Source organism: Astatotilapia calliptera, chromosome 13 (assembly GCF_900246225.1).
Source record: "Astatotilapia calliptera chromosome 13, fAstCal1.2, whole genome shotgun sequence".
Lineage (NCBI taxonomy): Eukaryota > Metazoa > Chordata > Actinopteri > Cichliformes > Cichlidae > Astatotilapia > Astatotilapia calliptera.
In genome coordinates, this window is record NC_039314.1 from 4,630,093 (window position 1) to 4,648,345 (window position 18,253).

Consider the following 18,253-nt stretch of genomic DNA (forward strand, 5'->3'; position numbering starts at 1 on the left):
GGCCGAACAGGAGAGAGCACATCCATCCTCGGAGCTGCTCTCGCTTGCTTTATATGACTCTGATGGAGGGAAGGATGCATGAGGCAAAACACTTCACGCAGCTGCTCCAGATGACTCACCCTTGTTTTGATTTTTCAACCTTTTACATTCTTCGAGATGATCCCAAGAGAGTGGGGAAGCTCTTTGACAACAGTTGCCGTGATGTACGTCCATTTGGTCACTGGTGCATCTCCTTAAGGGAGAATTGGTTGGAGCATTAAAGGGAAAACCAAACATTTACTATGATGTACAGACCAGGGGATCAAATTCCTTTCTGCACCCTACTGTTAGTTATTCTCTGCTTCAGGGTGGGGACCCCTGCACTCTGGAGTTTCCAACATTGCGAGTAAAAGAGGAAGTCGGCATCTTCTCACGGTTTGCAAATCCTTACAAGGATTTATGTGGATTTGGAGTGTGCAGCAGATGATAGTTAATTTTTCCTCCTTTAAGGTAATCCATTCAGCGTACCCTTGACTCCTACACATCATTTCTATGCGGCGAGGGAATGGTCGCAGCAATTACTGTGGGCTGCAAACTTGACATCCGCCCAGCTTAAAGCAGTCTTCCCCCGGCTGATGGGATTCAGTGTGGGCTTTCAGAAGACCGCTTCTTAATGAATTTCTTGTGATGCTACGGACGGAGCGGTTCAAACGCACAGGAGAATTCAACGACGTCTCAATGAAAGCGAAACCTCCATTTCCTGACGCAGCGTGCCAGGCTGTGTAGGTATCAGCTGGAGGAAACCTAACAAATCCTTATATTATGCACATCTCTCTTTTTTTGACAAAACAACCTCCTGTCTTCATAATAATCCCCCTCCTCCTCCTCTCTGTGTGATTGTGGAAGTCATCTTCATCTGACAGGCGTTTGGTGGATTTTCCTGCGTTTTTTAAGACTATCTGTTTGCCTCCCTCCTGGCACAGTATCAATAAAAGCACTCCTGTGAAGCTTATCAAAACAGGCGTTTCTTGTAAGCTGGATCTGTTTGTGTGTTTGTTTTTTAAAAATAGGCATTTCCCAAAATGCCCTCAGCTGCTCTATCACATATGCATTATTAAAGCACCGAAGTGCCCAAATTCCAAGGACCAGAAATCGTATGGTTCTGTTTGATAAGCCTATGGATACCAGCAACTGTCTGATCAGCCTACCCACACAGGGAACCAATTATTTTCTTAGCTATACAGTAAGGTGGGAGACGGGAAGATGAGGCAGACGTCTCATCGGTCCTCTCTCATTACCTGCCTGGCTGAGATGTTGCATCACGCAGCAGCTAAATGGAGCAGTTTATCCGATGCATACAGGTGCATCGCAAAACAATCCTGTCACGCACAGATGCTCACAAAGCGTCTGGTAAACTGGGACAGAAATAAACTTGCGATAGAGACTCAAGCAGTAGATTGATTTGCTTTATGTGTCACTGTGTTCTCACATCCAGCTTTCAGGGAAATATCTGAACTTTCTTGTGATTAGACGTTTCCGTCAGTCCAGCGTAAATCCAACTGCTTATTAAGGAAGGAACTAAACAAACCTGTATTTGAAGTAATCTTCTGAATACAGGTTTGCAAGAAAACACCTCTCTCGCTCTCTAAGCGTCAGAGACGTCTGCAAACCTGAACGCTTGAAAACATCAACGCAGCTGCTTAAGTTCAGGGTAACAGCTGCATCCAGACATATTTACACATATCTGCCTGTCATATCATCTAACAGCAATGGCAACAGCCTGTTGACAAAGTACTCCTGCCTTCTGGATCCCTCACTGTTACACCTTTGTTTGTCTGTCTGTTACTGCACTTAGACAAAAGTTAGACTGCCTGAAACATTTCATGGCATTATTAGATTTCAACACATCACAAAAACAACTTAAAATGCTCAAACGGTAACACTGCATTCAAGAATCCCTATTGATCCAACCAACAGTCATCATTGGAACTTCTTTCCAAGAGTGACTTGACAAAAATACGTCAGACGACTGTAATTTTAGTTCGTGGGCCAGATACAGTCTCATCTCATAAATGGGTCAGACCATATAACACATAACAGCTCTTTTTAAAGCAAGCTGAAATCATAGGTCAAGTGAAAGATCCTCCTCCTTTAAAGATCTGACAACTTGTTGGCTCAAGACTTTAGTGTGAAACTCTTGAGCCAACCCTCATATCTTCATATTTTGCTTCCAAGAAGCCAGACTTTCTTAGCAATAGTTCTTCAGGCTTCCTGAAGGTCATTTTAAGTGTTTCACCATTTTTTCCAGCAACATTTTTATTTCTTCCTATTATTATTGTTTTGTTAAGCCAATTAACACTGAGCTGTGAATCATTTATTATAAAAAAGACAGATGAACCACTGTTATGTCTACACATAACAGACAACTTGGCAAATAACCGATTTGAGACATGGTCTCAGTGAAATGTTGGCTGTCAAGAAGCCATTTTTAATGAAGAGAAACAGGGAGAAAAGACTGAGGTATGTCAAATTACACAAGGATTACTCTGATAGTCAGTGGCAACAGTTCTTATGGAGTGATGATTCAAAATTTGACATTTCTGGTTCAAACTGCTGTCAACATGTATGGAGCAGTGTCTACAGCCATGGTAAAACAGCGGAGGCTCTGTCATGGTTTGGGCCTTCGTTTCGGCCTGTACCGTTTTCTCCAAAAGCTGATGAACGCAGAAAAATCCCATCAGATTTTGATCCACTATGTACCATCTGGAAAACATCTGACTGGCAACAGCTTTATTTTGCAGCATGACAATGATCCCAAACAACTGCCAATGCAGTAAAAGCATACCTGGAAACGCACACTGGAACTTTATCAGTCATAGATCGGCTGTTCCAGAGGATTCTGACAGAGAACGGAAACAAAAGGCGGCCAACATCCAAAGAAGAGCTTTGAATGTCCTTCGGGAAGCCTGGAAAACTATTCCCGAAGACTACTTAAAGAAATTAGAAGAGAGCTGCCTAAGAGAGTTCACGTGGTGTTTTAAAATAAAGGTGATGATAGGACCAAACTGTGCAAACTCTTTTTCCTCTTAATTGCCCCTTGGGGATAAATAAAGTCTCTCTGATTCTGATTCATTATATTTACATGCGTTTCAATAAATCTGGACCCATTTCCTGTTTTCCTCACAAAACAAAGAAATGGGGGGCGGCACGATCCTGTATTCTCCTCATTTAATGACTAATCCATTTATAAAACAGATAATGAGCGGCCCGAGCTTAGCAAGTCCAATTTCAGCAGCGTGGCTCAGTTTTTTCAGCTTCAATTAAAGCTGCTCTCATTACATGTACTTTACAATTTACAGATCACAGCTGAAAAGCACCAAAAATTCACATGTACGTTTTTGTGACTGAGCAGCAACATTTACATGTTTATTATTCAAATCGCTCGTCTCGATTTACAAACACTTTATTGTTTTTGGCATAATCACAAATGAATTCTCAACACATTTTATTGGAGCTATTAATGACCTCCCTGCAATTTTCACTAATGTTTCCAGTGGAACTCGTGTTTGAGTCTCAGGGTGTAGAGTAACTAAGACTAGTGCTCTTGATTATATTTTAATATGCGTGGAAGTGACAAAGCTCAATTGGCTTCCATTAATTAGGAGCAGAGGCAGAAACTCCTCGCAGATGAAACACAAACCGTCCGCTTGCACGGATACCGCTACAGGTCTGCAAAATCTGTTTACAAAATCATCCTCAACGTCCTAAAATAACACGTGTCAAAGATAATGGTCCAATTAGAATGAAGACTTATGGCGTTTTGAGTATAGGACCAATTATACTTGGAAACGAGAGGAACTGCTCGAGTATGAGTTTCTGTGTGCTCCCGGTGAGATGGACAGGCCATTTTTTTGGAGCATCTCAAATGCAGAGAGAGGAGGTGTGAAACTTCTCAATCCCACGTAGCCACAAAGATACAGTTCAGCATGCTTGTCACTAATGGGTATTTAAAACAGTGCTGCTTGCAGAGAGAGAGTGAGGGTGAGCTGAGCAGCACAGCCAGAACTAGAAAACTAGAACACAGAAGGCTTTGGCAGCCATAAACTCCTGCAGGGAATTATAAAAAATAAACAGGCCTACTACTGTACGCTCATTAAAATGCCCTCAGTTTGTTGTAGTGAAGTAAGAGTATCTAGCAGGCAAATGCATTCTGCAGATTGATCTTAAATCATTCACAACTTGGTAAGGAATGAGCCCCGGACACGGCTTTGTCTCGCTCCGCGTAATCAATCCATCACGGAACGTGGGAATATTCTGGCAGCGATTGCTCGGAGACGACGAGCACGTGCACAACCGCTCTACCAATTACAGAGGAGCAAAGTGCTTTGTGTAATACGGCGTGAATGCCGTGCCAGGTCCCCAATTACATTTAGAAATGTGTCCCGCCCGGAGATGAGCATTGAATAATGAACGCAGCCTCCATTCACCCACATATCATACTCGAGGGAAGAGTGAGGTCATTTCAAACCACAGTAATTATCAAATGTGTGCTTCATGGGCTCAGAGCCAAAATTAATATCCCAGAATATCTCTCTGCTATAAATTGTTTCTTAAGTTAATAGCTGTTGGTTTCTGAAGGAGAATTTGTTCAAGCTTTAATTAAACTTTTTTTTTTTTACCCACATGCAACACATAACATTCAAACAGAGTGCTTCTATTTAAAGGATGCGACAGATTTTTACAGCAAGCGTGCACACGTCTACTGGGAATCACTTGAGGGCGGACGCACGGAGCGCACAGACAGGCGAAGCAGGCAACCGACACAAACAGAGCCGACCACACTGAAAGTGTAAAAACATAGGATAGTCACCAGAGATTTACTAAAAAAACATGTTCAATTTCCTGTAGGATCTCAAGCTCTCTAAAGACGTTTCGGACCTCATCTCTCTCTATGCACTGCTGTTTGTTCATGTACTTCATGGCGTACATCTTCTCGGTGTCCCTCTTTTGTACAATGCATACCTGCAGCAGGGAAAGGACAGAACAGAGGGAGGGGGGGGAAAGGGAGAAGAGACAGAGAAACAAAATTGGGCACATTAGTACAAGATAATATAAATATTTAGCTGCTTTTCGTGCAGGTGTACAAATGCGGTCACGCTGCTGTGCGAATAAAATGTTTTCTAAACAGCCTACGGCATCATTCAGCTGCTGATTAACGCGATAACCTGAGTGGATGCCCTGCACTCATAAACCGAGCAGCTCAAATAAACTTCATTTTCGAAAACACGGGAGACAACAACAGAAACCACTTCCAAACAAATCACCTCATTATTTATTTAAACACTGATTACAGTTTTTTCTTTTTCTTATCAGGAAGTATCAGTGAAGGGTCAGGAACAGGACAGGACTCCAGAGGGGTCGCTACAATAACATTACAGCTTGCAGTCATTAAAAACAGATCACAGAGTCCTGCTTAGCAGGTCACCGCTGGACTTTTATCTTCTATGTTTTCTGCCTGTTTTTTCCAGTTTCATCTTTGTATAAAACTCACTCCAGGAAGACTGATTTAAAGCTGGTGAGGAGAGAAGGAACACATACAACATTCAATAACACACATACCCATTACACGTGTGCTGTGTCATAGCAGACTTGAAGACAAGAAATCAGAATCAGTCCTTTTGATGTGGCTTTCTAGCCGTCTCCAAAGGATGGTGAGGGCTAATTTGCATGACTGTTGAGCAGGGATGCCACCAACGCGCGACGCCGTCAGTAAAATGCTTAAATGAGCCGGAGGGTGAATACACATTTACAGTAGCTTCTGCAAAAATATCGCCTTTCTTCAAACCGAATTCTTCTATATCACACGAACATGAAGCCTGCAGACAAATATGCTAACTTGGCGGCTCACCCAAGTAATAGGCGACTTGTTTTAGCATCTTTCTTAAAAAATGCTTTTATTTTGTCATCTAAAAAAAAAAAAAAAAGACATGATATCCAATTGTATAATTCCCTTGCTTTTATCCTGAAAGCTCAATGGTGGCTAACCAGCTACCCAATGCCCTTCCCATCTCGTGGTTTCCCTATTGGCTGGCTTCATTGGTCAGGTTGGTGAACTACTTCTCTACATCATTTAGTTTTTTAGCTTCAGGCTCCCTTTATCCAGAACTTCCAGCCGGTGGAGAGCTGCTTCATGTGCTACAAAAAGGAACAAACACAGTAAAGTTGGATTAAATCCATTATTTGAGAGGAGCCAGCCTCACCCCAATGTCACGATCTTTACACATAAAAACGGAATTCATTAATTGGAATGTGGGTACTGCAGCTCGATTTCTATTAGAGACCGTCGTCTTGGTTTTGTTTATCTGGGTTCCAACAAATGTGTGTGTGTGGATGACAAAAAGACCCGGCACAGGGAGAGTATCACAGTGGCAGCAGGTCAGCAGGAACACCATTACTCATCCTTGTAAACACATTTAAAAGATGCCAGCCTTGTTTTAAAGCCAAGGAAGGGGCCGGGGTGGAATATGATTACCGACCACCTACATTTAAAAATGTCCTCTGGTTTTCCTCCTTAACTGGATTTCTTCCAACAACATGGCATCTTGTGTGCATGCTAACACAGTGAATGTGAAACTTAGAAAAACCACATAAATCTCAGCATCAGTCACTGTCCAACTACCTAAAGGACAAAATCTAAGCAGCTGTTTTGGCCACCGCTGCACTGACTGTAACATTTGCCAACCACGTGAAGCATTTAATGCTAACCCCCCCTCCCTATTTCTGTTATAGACACTCAGCCATTCCTGGATTGAATTGTCCACCAAGGATCTTCTCGCAGGTCTGCTCGTTACAGTCAGATCCACACAGATGGCTGTTACATAGCACTCTGGCCCTGATGCACTGCAAAAAAAACACCCTTCACAGCATTTTTCTTATTTTTTCAGTCTTAGAAAACAGAGGGAAAAAATGCCAGAGGGAAGAGAAACTATCCCTCGCCTCCATCCAGATGGATGTTTGTGCAGCTGTGCATGCTGCAACACTTTTCACAAATATGATGATACCGTCCTGAAATGAGTTACCGAGCACTTCGCTGCTATGTTTAAATTATGTTTGCATTACAAACAAATAAAGAGGCTTCAAGAAGCTACATACTTCTGCCAATGAAATAAGGGTTTTTCCTCTTGATTTGCTGGGAAAGAATGATTTCAAGACTGAACACCAAGCTTAATGAGGTGTTAAAATAGACATTATGTGAACAGTGACAGGAGGAAAGCCATTACTGTGTAAAACATCATCTACTTAATTGTACTCGTGGTTTCCCCTGGAGCACAGAGCTCTAATGTGTGCCAGGTCTGACTCGCTGCCTCTCCATTTGCTTCCATCTGGATCTTCAAGTTCACCCCCCGCCTCCCCCCCTCCCATCACGCTCACCAGCTCATCGTAGCTAACATTCATCAAACCCTTTCTTCGTCTCCTGTTTGTTTGCCAAGTCTGCTGTTATTGTTAAAACTGTTGGTATATTACTGCACACCAATGTGGAATACAATAACATCAATTTCAAGACAGAATTTCAAAAACATGATTTATTAAGTTTACTACGGTTTGTGTCACAAAATTTATTCAGTGATGCAAATTTTAAAGTTATTTAATTTTATTTAGTTTTGTACCTGATGTTGGTTTTATAGAACATAATTAAACAGACAGTATAAAGGCAGCCACATTTCGTTTTGAGAAAGCCGTTTCAAAAATGGAATCTTACTTATTAAAGTAGAAAAGATCAACACTGGAGAATAGAAACTAGATGTTTGCGTTTCCCCTCGACTCCACAGTGTAGTTACTTAAAAGCCGTTCTATCCTTTTCGTAGGTTTTTAGAGATAAAAGCGGGATTTTCAGGTGCGCTTACACCGATTCTTTCTTCAAACAAGAAGCACAATAAATTTTTAGAGATACTCTAGACTTCCTATAAGTGTTATTAAAGAAAGTGCTGCTTCTTCTCTTTTCCTTCCCCCCCCCCCAAACGGTCCCCCATCCGCAACTCCTGCACAACATGGCTTTGTGTTCAATACCGATCATGTAAACAATACACAGAAGTTCGTTTAGCGTAGAAAAGGGGGAAAAAAAACGCTTTACAGAATAAAGCAAAATACATTTTAATATCGCTTCACCTGATTCAGTTCCATATCGAAAAGGAGTGAGAAGAAGTGCACGCGTATTTAATCCGACCCCGTTATCAATCAATATTTATTCAGCTTCCTTACTGATATGATCTGCAGAAATAATAATGATTTCTAATATAACATATACACCACATTATACAAGATATCATCATGTTTACGTGATGATGTGATCTGATTCAATCTGATGTGATGACTTACCCAAAAACAAGTGTTCTCATTAGTTTACATATTCCAAGTGAAGCGTGTCGAATGATTAAAATTATCAGTAAATGTGAAATCTTGAGGTCTGAAGTCTTGACTGAGAGAACAGTAAAGATGATGAATGGCTGTACACAGCATGTGCTCAGTTAATGACAGCGCTGATTAAGAATCGTGTGCTTTACATTTTTTCACTGGTTTTGCTGGATGTGCACTTTTTTTTCCAATGTGCACATGAAAAGCAAAAAATAAAATAATACTGTAACTCCTTCTCTTTCAGCTCCGTCCAGTTTCTGTGTTTATCATATTTGTGGGATGTGATGCGCTTGGAGACTGTTTTTGCTGCTGTGATGCAACATTTCAAATGTAAGTGGTCTGACTGAAATCTGTTCTCATGTTCAGGGTTGAAAGGTCACCAAAGCAAAGCAAGTGAAATCTCAGAAATGTTCTCTTTACATTTTTTACTTTAACAATATTTCTACGGCACATTATGTTTATAATGTACAAATTGATAAATATCTCAGGTTCACAGCTTGCTGCTTAGGGCCGCAAGGTTTACAGTTTTGGGTTCATGTATAATCCATCTGCAAAGAGAGCCGACGGAGGCACAGGGGGAGCTGAAGGTTATAAATAGTGTCCGACTTTATACATGAAAAATCAGTTTGCATGGATGTTTTCCTCATCACGCTTTTCTGTGCTGACCATATTCTGTTACCCTGCATTGCACAAAGCTACTTTGAAATGTATTTATTGGTGATTGTGTGTCAGTATCGTAGAATGTAAAAACACAACATTTCCAAACCAATCAGATATCAAATTATCAGTCATCTTCCACTACCCTCGTGTTATCTGGAATCCTCAGGAGCCGGTCAGCGGAGTGAAATGATGACTTTTAAAAAGGATTTATTCATTTATTCATAGAGTGTAGACCAGTTTAGTATGGAGCAGAAAAAAGTGACAATTTGGAGACGAGAGGTGTGAGGTGGAATGTTTTGCAAGCTATTTGCATATGAATGGAGACGTTTTCACCTAGAATTAAATCAGTTGAGATGGAAGATCCCCGCAATTGCAGAGTGTGGGACTGAGGTGCCATAAAGAGATACCTTCTGAGACAAGTTCTCTCAGAGCAGTCGTGGACACTCATATGTTCCTAATTATTCTGTAACATTATCTCTAAAACGCTAACGGTCGGTGTGAGTCAGCCTATCGTTAACACTGCTGGCCAGGCTCTCGTTAAATTCTAATTTAGGAACACCTGCTAGTCAGACTGCTTTGAATATTTGTCAGAGATAAAGGTCAGTTTGTTTTCAAACAAGCAGGGCGGAAGAGGGGCAAATCTGAGGACGGTGCCAGATCTGTCCGCTGGCTGGCCAGCTGCGCATCTGGGAGAAGAGCTGGCTAATAAATTGGCACAGCGGCCACGTCAGGCTCTGGACTGACCAGCCTCCAGCCAGCAAGAGTCATCCAAAAACAAAAAAAGAGAGAAAAAAGAAAAGAACAGTGCTGCCTAATAAATGAGTCCCAGGAAATGTTACTTCAGCATAAACAAAATGATCAGGAAACTTTAGAAAGCATTTCGTGCACACATTTAAACTTAAATATCTATTTAATCTGCTTCAGTGGCACTGCCTGGACCGACAGCAGCTGGCTGGAAAATGGCAACGTGTTTCCCAGCCTTATTTAAACTTCCTAAAACTGAAAAAGTAACAGAAACATGCCTGTGGATCCTTTAGCAAAAACTAGCACAGTGGAGAGTTTTTGGAAGCTTTTACTTTTATCTCAGACACAGTTTTGGAAGACATGTTGCTGGGTTTTTGATGATGCCGTTCGGCTAAATCTATCGACGTTCAGATAAAATGATAAAAATCTGTGTGGTAGGACTCGACTTAAGCGGTCAAAGAAGTGCAGGAGACTGATGCTGTCCAGTGTAGCAAGTGATTTATTCACCATTCTGTGGCCCAAGAATATTTACAAAGAAACAAATAAGAAACTCAACTCTATAATAAACTCAATTCAAATAAACATAACTGAACTTAAATCAACGGAAATTAAGGTCAAACTGCACACAGCTACACTGACCTGAACCCTTCTTCTGAAACACCTGAGTTCGTCTGCTTAAATAGTCCCCTTAATCAAACACTTTCTCCTCTGGACTATTCCATTCAGTAGGTAGGTGAGATGAACATGATTATATTCATCCTCTACTACTCCTCTTGACTGGCAACATAAACTCTGGTGTAATCAATACATATCACAACATTAAATCTATTTCTTTATAAACCCTTTAAAATCAACTTTATTAAATTATAAGAATTCTTCCCCTCCTGCCCTTGGTCTCTTCCTGTGACCTCAGATGAACCCAGAAGGTATAAAGCAGGAAGTAGAACTACATTTCCTCCTTTTGCTTCTGGAAGACAGGTAGGTAAAGGTAAGTTCAAACAATACAAATTAACAGTTGAAATAAATAACATGTTAACTTAACAAACTTGTATGAATTGATTTAAACCAAGATGTTATATTATATAATCTGTAAAAGTGCAGAACATAAACAAACCCGGGATAGTAGATGTTTGCCTATTGCAGATTACATGTGAAATATGGTTAAATCAAAACAAGAATGTTAACTAAGAATGTAGACAAATGGTCTTCTCACCCACTTTGTCACAATCTGTATTAAAAGTGCCTTTGGGGTTGTTCCCTACAGCAGCAGTCACATAATTGACTTCCCCAAACACTATGGCTCTTAGTCCCAGTCTGCTACTTCCAACTAATTCTAGAGAGTCTAGAGTTTAATTTTTAAATTCAATCTATTAGGGCTGCTCAATTAATCGAATTTTAATCACGATTACGATCTGGGCTTTCAACGATCATTAAAAATGACTGAGCCGATTATTAGCCCCTCCCTCGTGCTTTACTCTCGCGCTGCTCCGTGTGGCAAATCGAGCGCACCTCTCTGCATTTCGAACACGTGTCAGAGCAGCGGTCCACAACCTTTATTGCGCCAAGAACCGGTTTATGCCCGACAATATTTTCACGGACCGGCCTTTAAGGTGTCGTGGATAAATACAACAAAATAAAACTAGTACCAGTACCGAAAAAAAGAAAATTTATTCATACCACACGTGAAAAGACCAAGGAAAACCGAGTAAATGATAAAAAATGATAACAAAATAACGCTGAAAACCGATAAAAACCCTGAAAACTATACATTTCACACCTGAGCCTCAACTCTCGCGGCCCGGTACCAAACGACTCACGGACCGGTACCGGTCCGGGGACCGCTGATTAAGAGGACCCGAGGGAAGCTCGGAAAGCTAAGCAGAAGTTATTTGGAGAGGAGAGTGACTGCCGCTGGTTGAAAAGAGAGGTAAAAAAAAACTTCAGTGGTGTGGAAACATTATGGGTTTGCGGAGTCAGACGTGGATCAAGTAGACACAGTGTGTAAACTTTGCTACGGTGTCGTAGCTGCACCACAGAGCAACACTGCAAAGTTCACTAAACATAGATGTTTACATTTTTCATTTATTTTTTATATTGCAAACATTTGCACTGTTATCAGTATTTGCACACTATTTTATATAATTTTTTGACAATCTTTAAAGTCATTATTCAATACATTGTTATTGTTAAATAAATATCGTCAAATAATCGAGATCTCAATTTCAGTGAAAATAATCGTGATTATCATTTTTGCCATAATCGAGCAGCCCTACAATCTATTACATTTTCTGTAGTTACTGTCTAAAAAATGCACTGTTACTATGTTGAATGTTCATATCAAACATGTATAATGAAGTTAGTGGACGCACGAGCAATTGCCAGTGGTTGGAAACTGTGGAACAACTGAATTTAATGAACATAAAAACAATAAAAAAACAAGATTACACGGAACAAAGAAAGAAGCTTTAACTGACCTCAGGTCAGCAGGTAGCTTTAAAAAAAAAAAACAACAACAACAGGGCCGCAGTGAAAACACCCTCAGATCGGATTCAGTGATCAGTCAAATGATCTGGAAGCGGCACTGGTGACCTTACTAATATGATTGTAAAAACTGAGCGGTCCAAAATAGTCCCGAGATTCCTGACTTGCTTGTGTTTCAGAGAACGAGATGATAAACATGAATACGTCTTCTGTCTTTGACTTTGTGGATCAACAACAAATATTTCCACCTCATTTCTGTTCCGTTCTAAAAACTTTCAAGAGATCCAACACGCAACGCAGCTTCTTAATTTGTGAACAGTGGGTAAGATCAACTGTGTATGAATGATATATGATGATTCCTCATGATAGTACCAAGTGGCAGCATGTAAAGATTAAAAAGTAATGGACCTAGGACAGATCCTGAGGGACCACCTGATTAAATTTTGTGCAGATCTAAAACTTTAGGTATGATGAAAACCATTCACGAACTTGACCTTTTAATCCAGTTGAATAAAGGTCATGATGTATTTTATTTTCTTTAAAAACAAACCAAAATTCCCATCAGCAGGAATTGTACTTTACAACAAACATCACTAAAAGTGAGTAAATAGAGTTTATAAGCGGCGAGTATTTACTGAGGAAATCTCTGTCAGTGGAAAACGCTACGAGCAATATGAGCTTTTGGATACACAGACAATTTGTGTTAATTCACTGGGATTTGTCAACATGGAAAACTGTTCTATATTGTGTTTCCTTTGAGCCCAGCAAGTTATGGGAGTGACAAATAGCCAGCTGCATTTACTGATCGCAAACATACAGAAACAGTCCGAGTGTTATTGAATTCAGCAGTGCAGCTATGAGACCGCTTTAGTCTTGTGCACCAGGGGATTTGAAGGGTAGTGTTAATGAGCAAACACAACTGAAAAGAAAAAAAGCTGTTCATATGAGCTCTGTCCAGGGTTTAGACTTGGCTCCAGATTTCATGTCTCCAAGCAGCGGGAAGGACGGCGGCGCTGGCTCTGGGTGAGATGCTGTCACAACGCTGGCTGTAATCTCTGACCACCAGCTGCACATAGCACCTGTTTATCTCTCCTACAGAGCGCTTTTTAGAGGTGGCCAGACGAGCGCACAGACACACACAATAAGCATTAATTCAGGGACCACGCCGTTTCTCCGTATATTTCTCTATGTGCTGTTAGAAGCTATTGGATGCAGGGGGAATCTAAAGGCAAGGAGTAGCGCCACAGATGAGAGCACCTGCCTGTCTCTGCCTCACAGAATCCATGCTTTGCATCACAACAGCTCAGATGCTCACTTTTAATAGTTTTGAGCTCTGGAGCATGAAACCAACTTTGTTTTTGTGTGTGTGTGTGTGTGTTTTTGCAGCACAATCATTATTTAATAAGGACGAAGAGAGGCGAATGACACTAATAACAAGGAGCTTGGCGGGCTGCTTCCTGGAGTTGATCTCCGTAGGGTCAGCCAGGGGCGCCTGGCAAGCAAAGAGACACGTACCTACGACTGAACAGCACATGAAAACATCCAACACTCTAAATAAAGGCAGCTCAGTTATTCACCCATATGTTCTAGAAACTTGAGAATCCTTAATGAGGCGATACGAGCAGCAATTACAGATTAACAGTGGGGCTTCTGAAGGGAGCAGCTACATGTAAACTCTGATTTAAAACCAGAAGTAATCCATTAAAAAAAAAAAAAGCAACATAAATTCATTAATTTTTCAGCAGAGTGCACATTGCACAGAGCCAAGTGAAAGAGATTATTCAAGGATGCTGTAATTAATATTGCCGTAGAAGAAAAGGCCAGTGCAGCAGCTGCTGTGTATTACAGTGTCTCAAGCGTTCAAATGTGAACGAAACCACGATTCAGGTTTCTATTTAAACAACGCAGCCTCCCTAAATTTGCTGGGAAAAATTCCACTGGGACTCAATGTGACCTATCTGCTGGTACGACCCATCTACAGATCATGAGACTAATTATATATTCCACTGAGATGATCTGTCCAGCTCTAACCTCAGCTGCCGAACGGGTGGAGGATGTTAATTCAGGAGGTCACTGGATAATGATTCCACGGGGCACTGGAGAATTCACAGTAAAAAAAAGAAAAGAAAAAAAGATTCAGTCTCTGGAGTGAAAAGCGCTGGATTTAGTTGAGCTAAGGAGGGGGGAAAGGTTTCTGAATGTAACCTAGCACGTCTCCACTCAAGGAGGTAAATACAAAAAAAAAAAAAAAGTTCAGTTGTATTAAAGAGCCGAATACACCATGAGAAGCTTTTTCAATTCCCTTATTCCTTATTAACTTAATAAAGAATTATGAAAGAAGATGAGTGGAAAACAGTGAAGACTGACAGGTCTATTGGCAAGAGCCTCAAACGATGCTTAAAATAGCAAATCAGGAAGTTCATTACTATCTTTTAATAATGTGTGTCATCCATCACCGAGAAGAGATCGCATCACATGTAGTACCATTACTCATGGCTTTTACAATATATATACATTAGACATCACAGTAAGGCAGAGCGCCTTAATAATAAGCACAAAGCTCAGAGTTTAAGAGAATTGCTTAAGGACACACAATTGAATCTAAAGCATGACTGAGGTTGTAAACCCTGGCACCAGTGCCCCCAGGCATTACAAGATGATTTATGGTGGCCATAAACTTTCTATAAAAGATGGACGTATCTTCAGGGTCTGAAAAGTGAAGCCAGTGCGGAATTACCTTAAACTTGGGCCAAGTCCTGTTGCAAAACGAGCTCCATGTTAAGACAGACCTCTGCTCTCTTGTTCTCAGACCTCAGAAAATGCTCTCTTGATGAGTTTATGGTCTCAGTCGCTATTTGGAGGTCATGATGTTCATTTTGTAAACTATCATCAATAAGGGTGATAAAGCAGATGCTTTATAAGACGCTAAATGCTTTCAGTTAGCATCATAAAATCTTACACGCTGCATTAAAGTATAAGAGTAAAAGTAATTCAGAGTGGTTGGCTCTCATATTGGCACTGGCGATGGTTTTATTATGTTTAAATATGCTTCATACGCCCAGACCCATGAATTCATATCAACTTAAGAGCTTGAACTAAAACCAAACTGTAGAAATTTTATTCTTGTTGTTTTATAGTTCACCATCTGTTGTAGATGACACCGCTAACCGCAAATGGGAGACAATCTCTCAAAACATATATTTTTACCATTTTATGGATTCTTTTATGCATTATACTGAACTGAATTTATAAAGAAGAGAGTGCTCATTAGGACAAACAGCAGAAAACTAAACTTGCTGGAAAGAACAATTTAAAAAGCAAAAGACACATTTAATAAGGGCTGAATTCTATTCAGTTTCAGGTCCTTGTACTGCACGTGCTGGCCCAATGCACTTCTATTAGTAGAGCAATGAAACTAATCTTTGTAACCCACAAATATACTGTATATTATTCAGATTGACTGATGGTTACTGGGAAAGTTATGGCCCTCCACAACAGTCCCAGTTGTGGAAGGTCACTAAGCCAACTCGTTTCTGCACAATATTCACTTCTATTTCTTTATAAGCTTAGTTTTGCAGCCCTTCACAACAGTCCTAGTTTCTCATGTGGCCATTTGGGAAAATTAATTGCCAACGGCTAGATCAAGAACCACGAATGACCTTTTAGTGTAGGATAGCAATAATAAGATACGAGGTCTTGAGACAGACTACCACTCTTTCACCTTTTTTTGTATCAACTAATACATTGATGAAATCAGTCCCTAAACATTTCAGAGGAGACTGACCTGCAGCCACTCTCTCTGTGATTTTGCAGGCTAAAACTCTGAGTTTATATCTCAGTATATAAATCCAAATCTGCCTTCTTCCACTCTAAATCTTTCATATGTAAAAAAAAAAAAAAAAAAGAAAAGAAAAAATACTGATCTAGCTCTGCACCCCAACCATCTGCCTCAGCCTCCGGCTCTTTTCTACCCAGGCCTCCCTCTGGTTAATCTCAGTGTTACGCACTCCTTGAACACATGCACTTATTAAATGCTTATTAGCTGAACATATCACTTGGTAACAAAAAAGCCCTTTCATGTCGCGCTTCAAAGCAGAGCGTCCCTGTTAAATCCCACTGATGGCTGTATGTTGTTTACCTTTCCGATCCACCTTCCTCCACCGCCTCGTCCTCTCCACTGTTCTGCTATAGTTAGCAGTCCTATCAATTGCTGTCAGAAGGCCTAAAGCTCCAGGGACTACAAGGCTTGCAGCGAGGAGAAAAAGGTTGGGTGTTAAATTTAGTGGGCTCAGTCAGGAAGCTGCAGATTTTGTGTTTTCTAGGTCAGGTAAGTGCCAAGTCGGCCAGAAGCCTCTAACTGAGGCACACGGGTGAAACATGGACAGAGAGGGAAACATGGACAAGAGGGCCACTGGTCCAGAGAGGGATGACGGGGGGGAAGAGAAGGAGGGCAGCCCGTGTCTTTTCTATTAAGTTCTCCAGAAATGTACTGTGCATTCTCCATTGCCTCAGGTTAACGTTCAGCTCATGCCTGTTGTTGGTAAGAATGATTTAGAAAGACGTGCCTAAGTAAAGGGTAACCCGGAAACGTGCAAATGCGCCCACTCCCTTGCACCAAACACGCTCCTCTCACCCACGTTTCATTCTGGTAAGAGTGCTTTGAGTGAGTCGAGAGAGGAAAACACAGTTTCAGGGTCGGATAAACATGTCATCCTGGGAGAAGAAAGAATAATTTGCACTTTCATTTGGTTCATTCCACTGGATGTCTCCTGCTCCACAGCGGCTGCTGTCAGCCTGCAGGAAATGAACGTGCTTACTGAGCTCGGCCATCCATTTGCTCAGCTGCGGGAAGACGGCAGGCATGACCATTAATACCGGACTTCTCTGAGGCTTAGCTGTGCAAAATGAAGCTATGTGATACAAGCAAAAAAAAAAAGAAAAAGAAAAGAAAGAGGGATACATTTTCTTCTCTAGTATAAGAACAGTCTCAAGTACAGATATAAATACATATAAATGATGGCACTTGCAGCACAAGCACACCTGCATAACAACACATTATTCTAGCAGACTGAGAGCGCTTCGCTCTCCAAAGGAAATGATTTGCTTTAGGCATCATTTACAAAACTCTACAGAAATGTATTAACTTTTCAACATGCAGTGCTATCTTCAAAAGCCCTATTTGTCTGACTAACACCTCAAAAGTTCAGTTCATCGTTTAAGGGCACGTTCTGCATATCTGACTAGCTCGAGTCAGTGAACTTTTGGCGCTGTGGCTACAGTGACAGTAGATAAAGGATGTACATGACCAGTCAACCAGTTGGTTTCACTACTTTTTTTCTGTCCCATTTATCATTTAGGAATAAACCAACATATTGGTTGAATGTTGGTATCGGTCACAACTGGCTGTGTTGAATGATATCTTCATATCAACATATAAGATGGAATTGACTGCAAGTGACTGATATTTATCAAGTGTGTCACTTTTAAATTTTAAAAAATCTGATGAACAAAGATGAAAATAACAATGCAGATTAGGCTGAGCCTATCGTCCATCGTTTGTACAAGGACGATTTATTTATTTCTTTGCCCATGAGTAAGTTTGCTAATAACGATGGAGCTAATAGAAGCAGTCAACAGAAAAAATAATAAGAATAGGAGCGCTGTTTTAACAGCAGCCTTTTTCATCTGCGAGCAAATGCACCCAGCTCACAGTGCGCCCAAATGTAGCGCTTCATTTACTCAAACTCACAACAGAAAGAAAAAAAGGCAGTAGCCTATGTTCAGAAAAAAGCATTTGTACATGGACAGATAAAATGCTCATGCAAGATAGTCGTGCTCGCACTATACGTCTGCATAAGCGGCACACCACTTTGGTTACGTTCTTAGGTTTCATCCGGTTTAAACATGCTCCTTTAAACCTCTTTCATCCGGTTTAAAGCCAAAGAAATCCCGAACTGGCAACTTTATTTTTGTTTTT

The 18,253-nt window shown here is 40.8% G+C and overlaps 1 protein-coding gene across 2 annotated transcripts in view; it reads right to left on the reverse strand.

Moving 5' to 3' along the window:
- The window catches only part of stk32c (serine/threonine kinase 32C), a 107,822-nt gene that overhangs the window by 31,589 nt on the left and 57,980 nt on the right, over positions 1 to 18,253 (reverse strand). For both annotated transcript variants that reach the window (XM_026190058.1, XM_026190060.1), the window contains one exon: positions 4,850 to 5,001. In XM_026190058.1, coding sequence (XP_026045843.1) covers positions 4,850 to 5,001 — 152 coding nt within the window. The remainder of the gene's footprint in view (positions 1 to 4,849; positions 5,002 to 18,253) is intronic.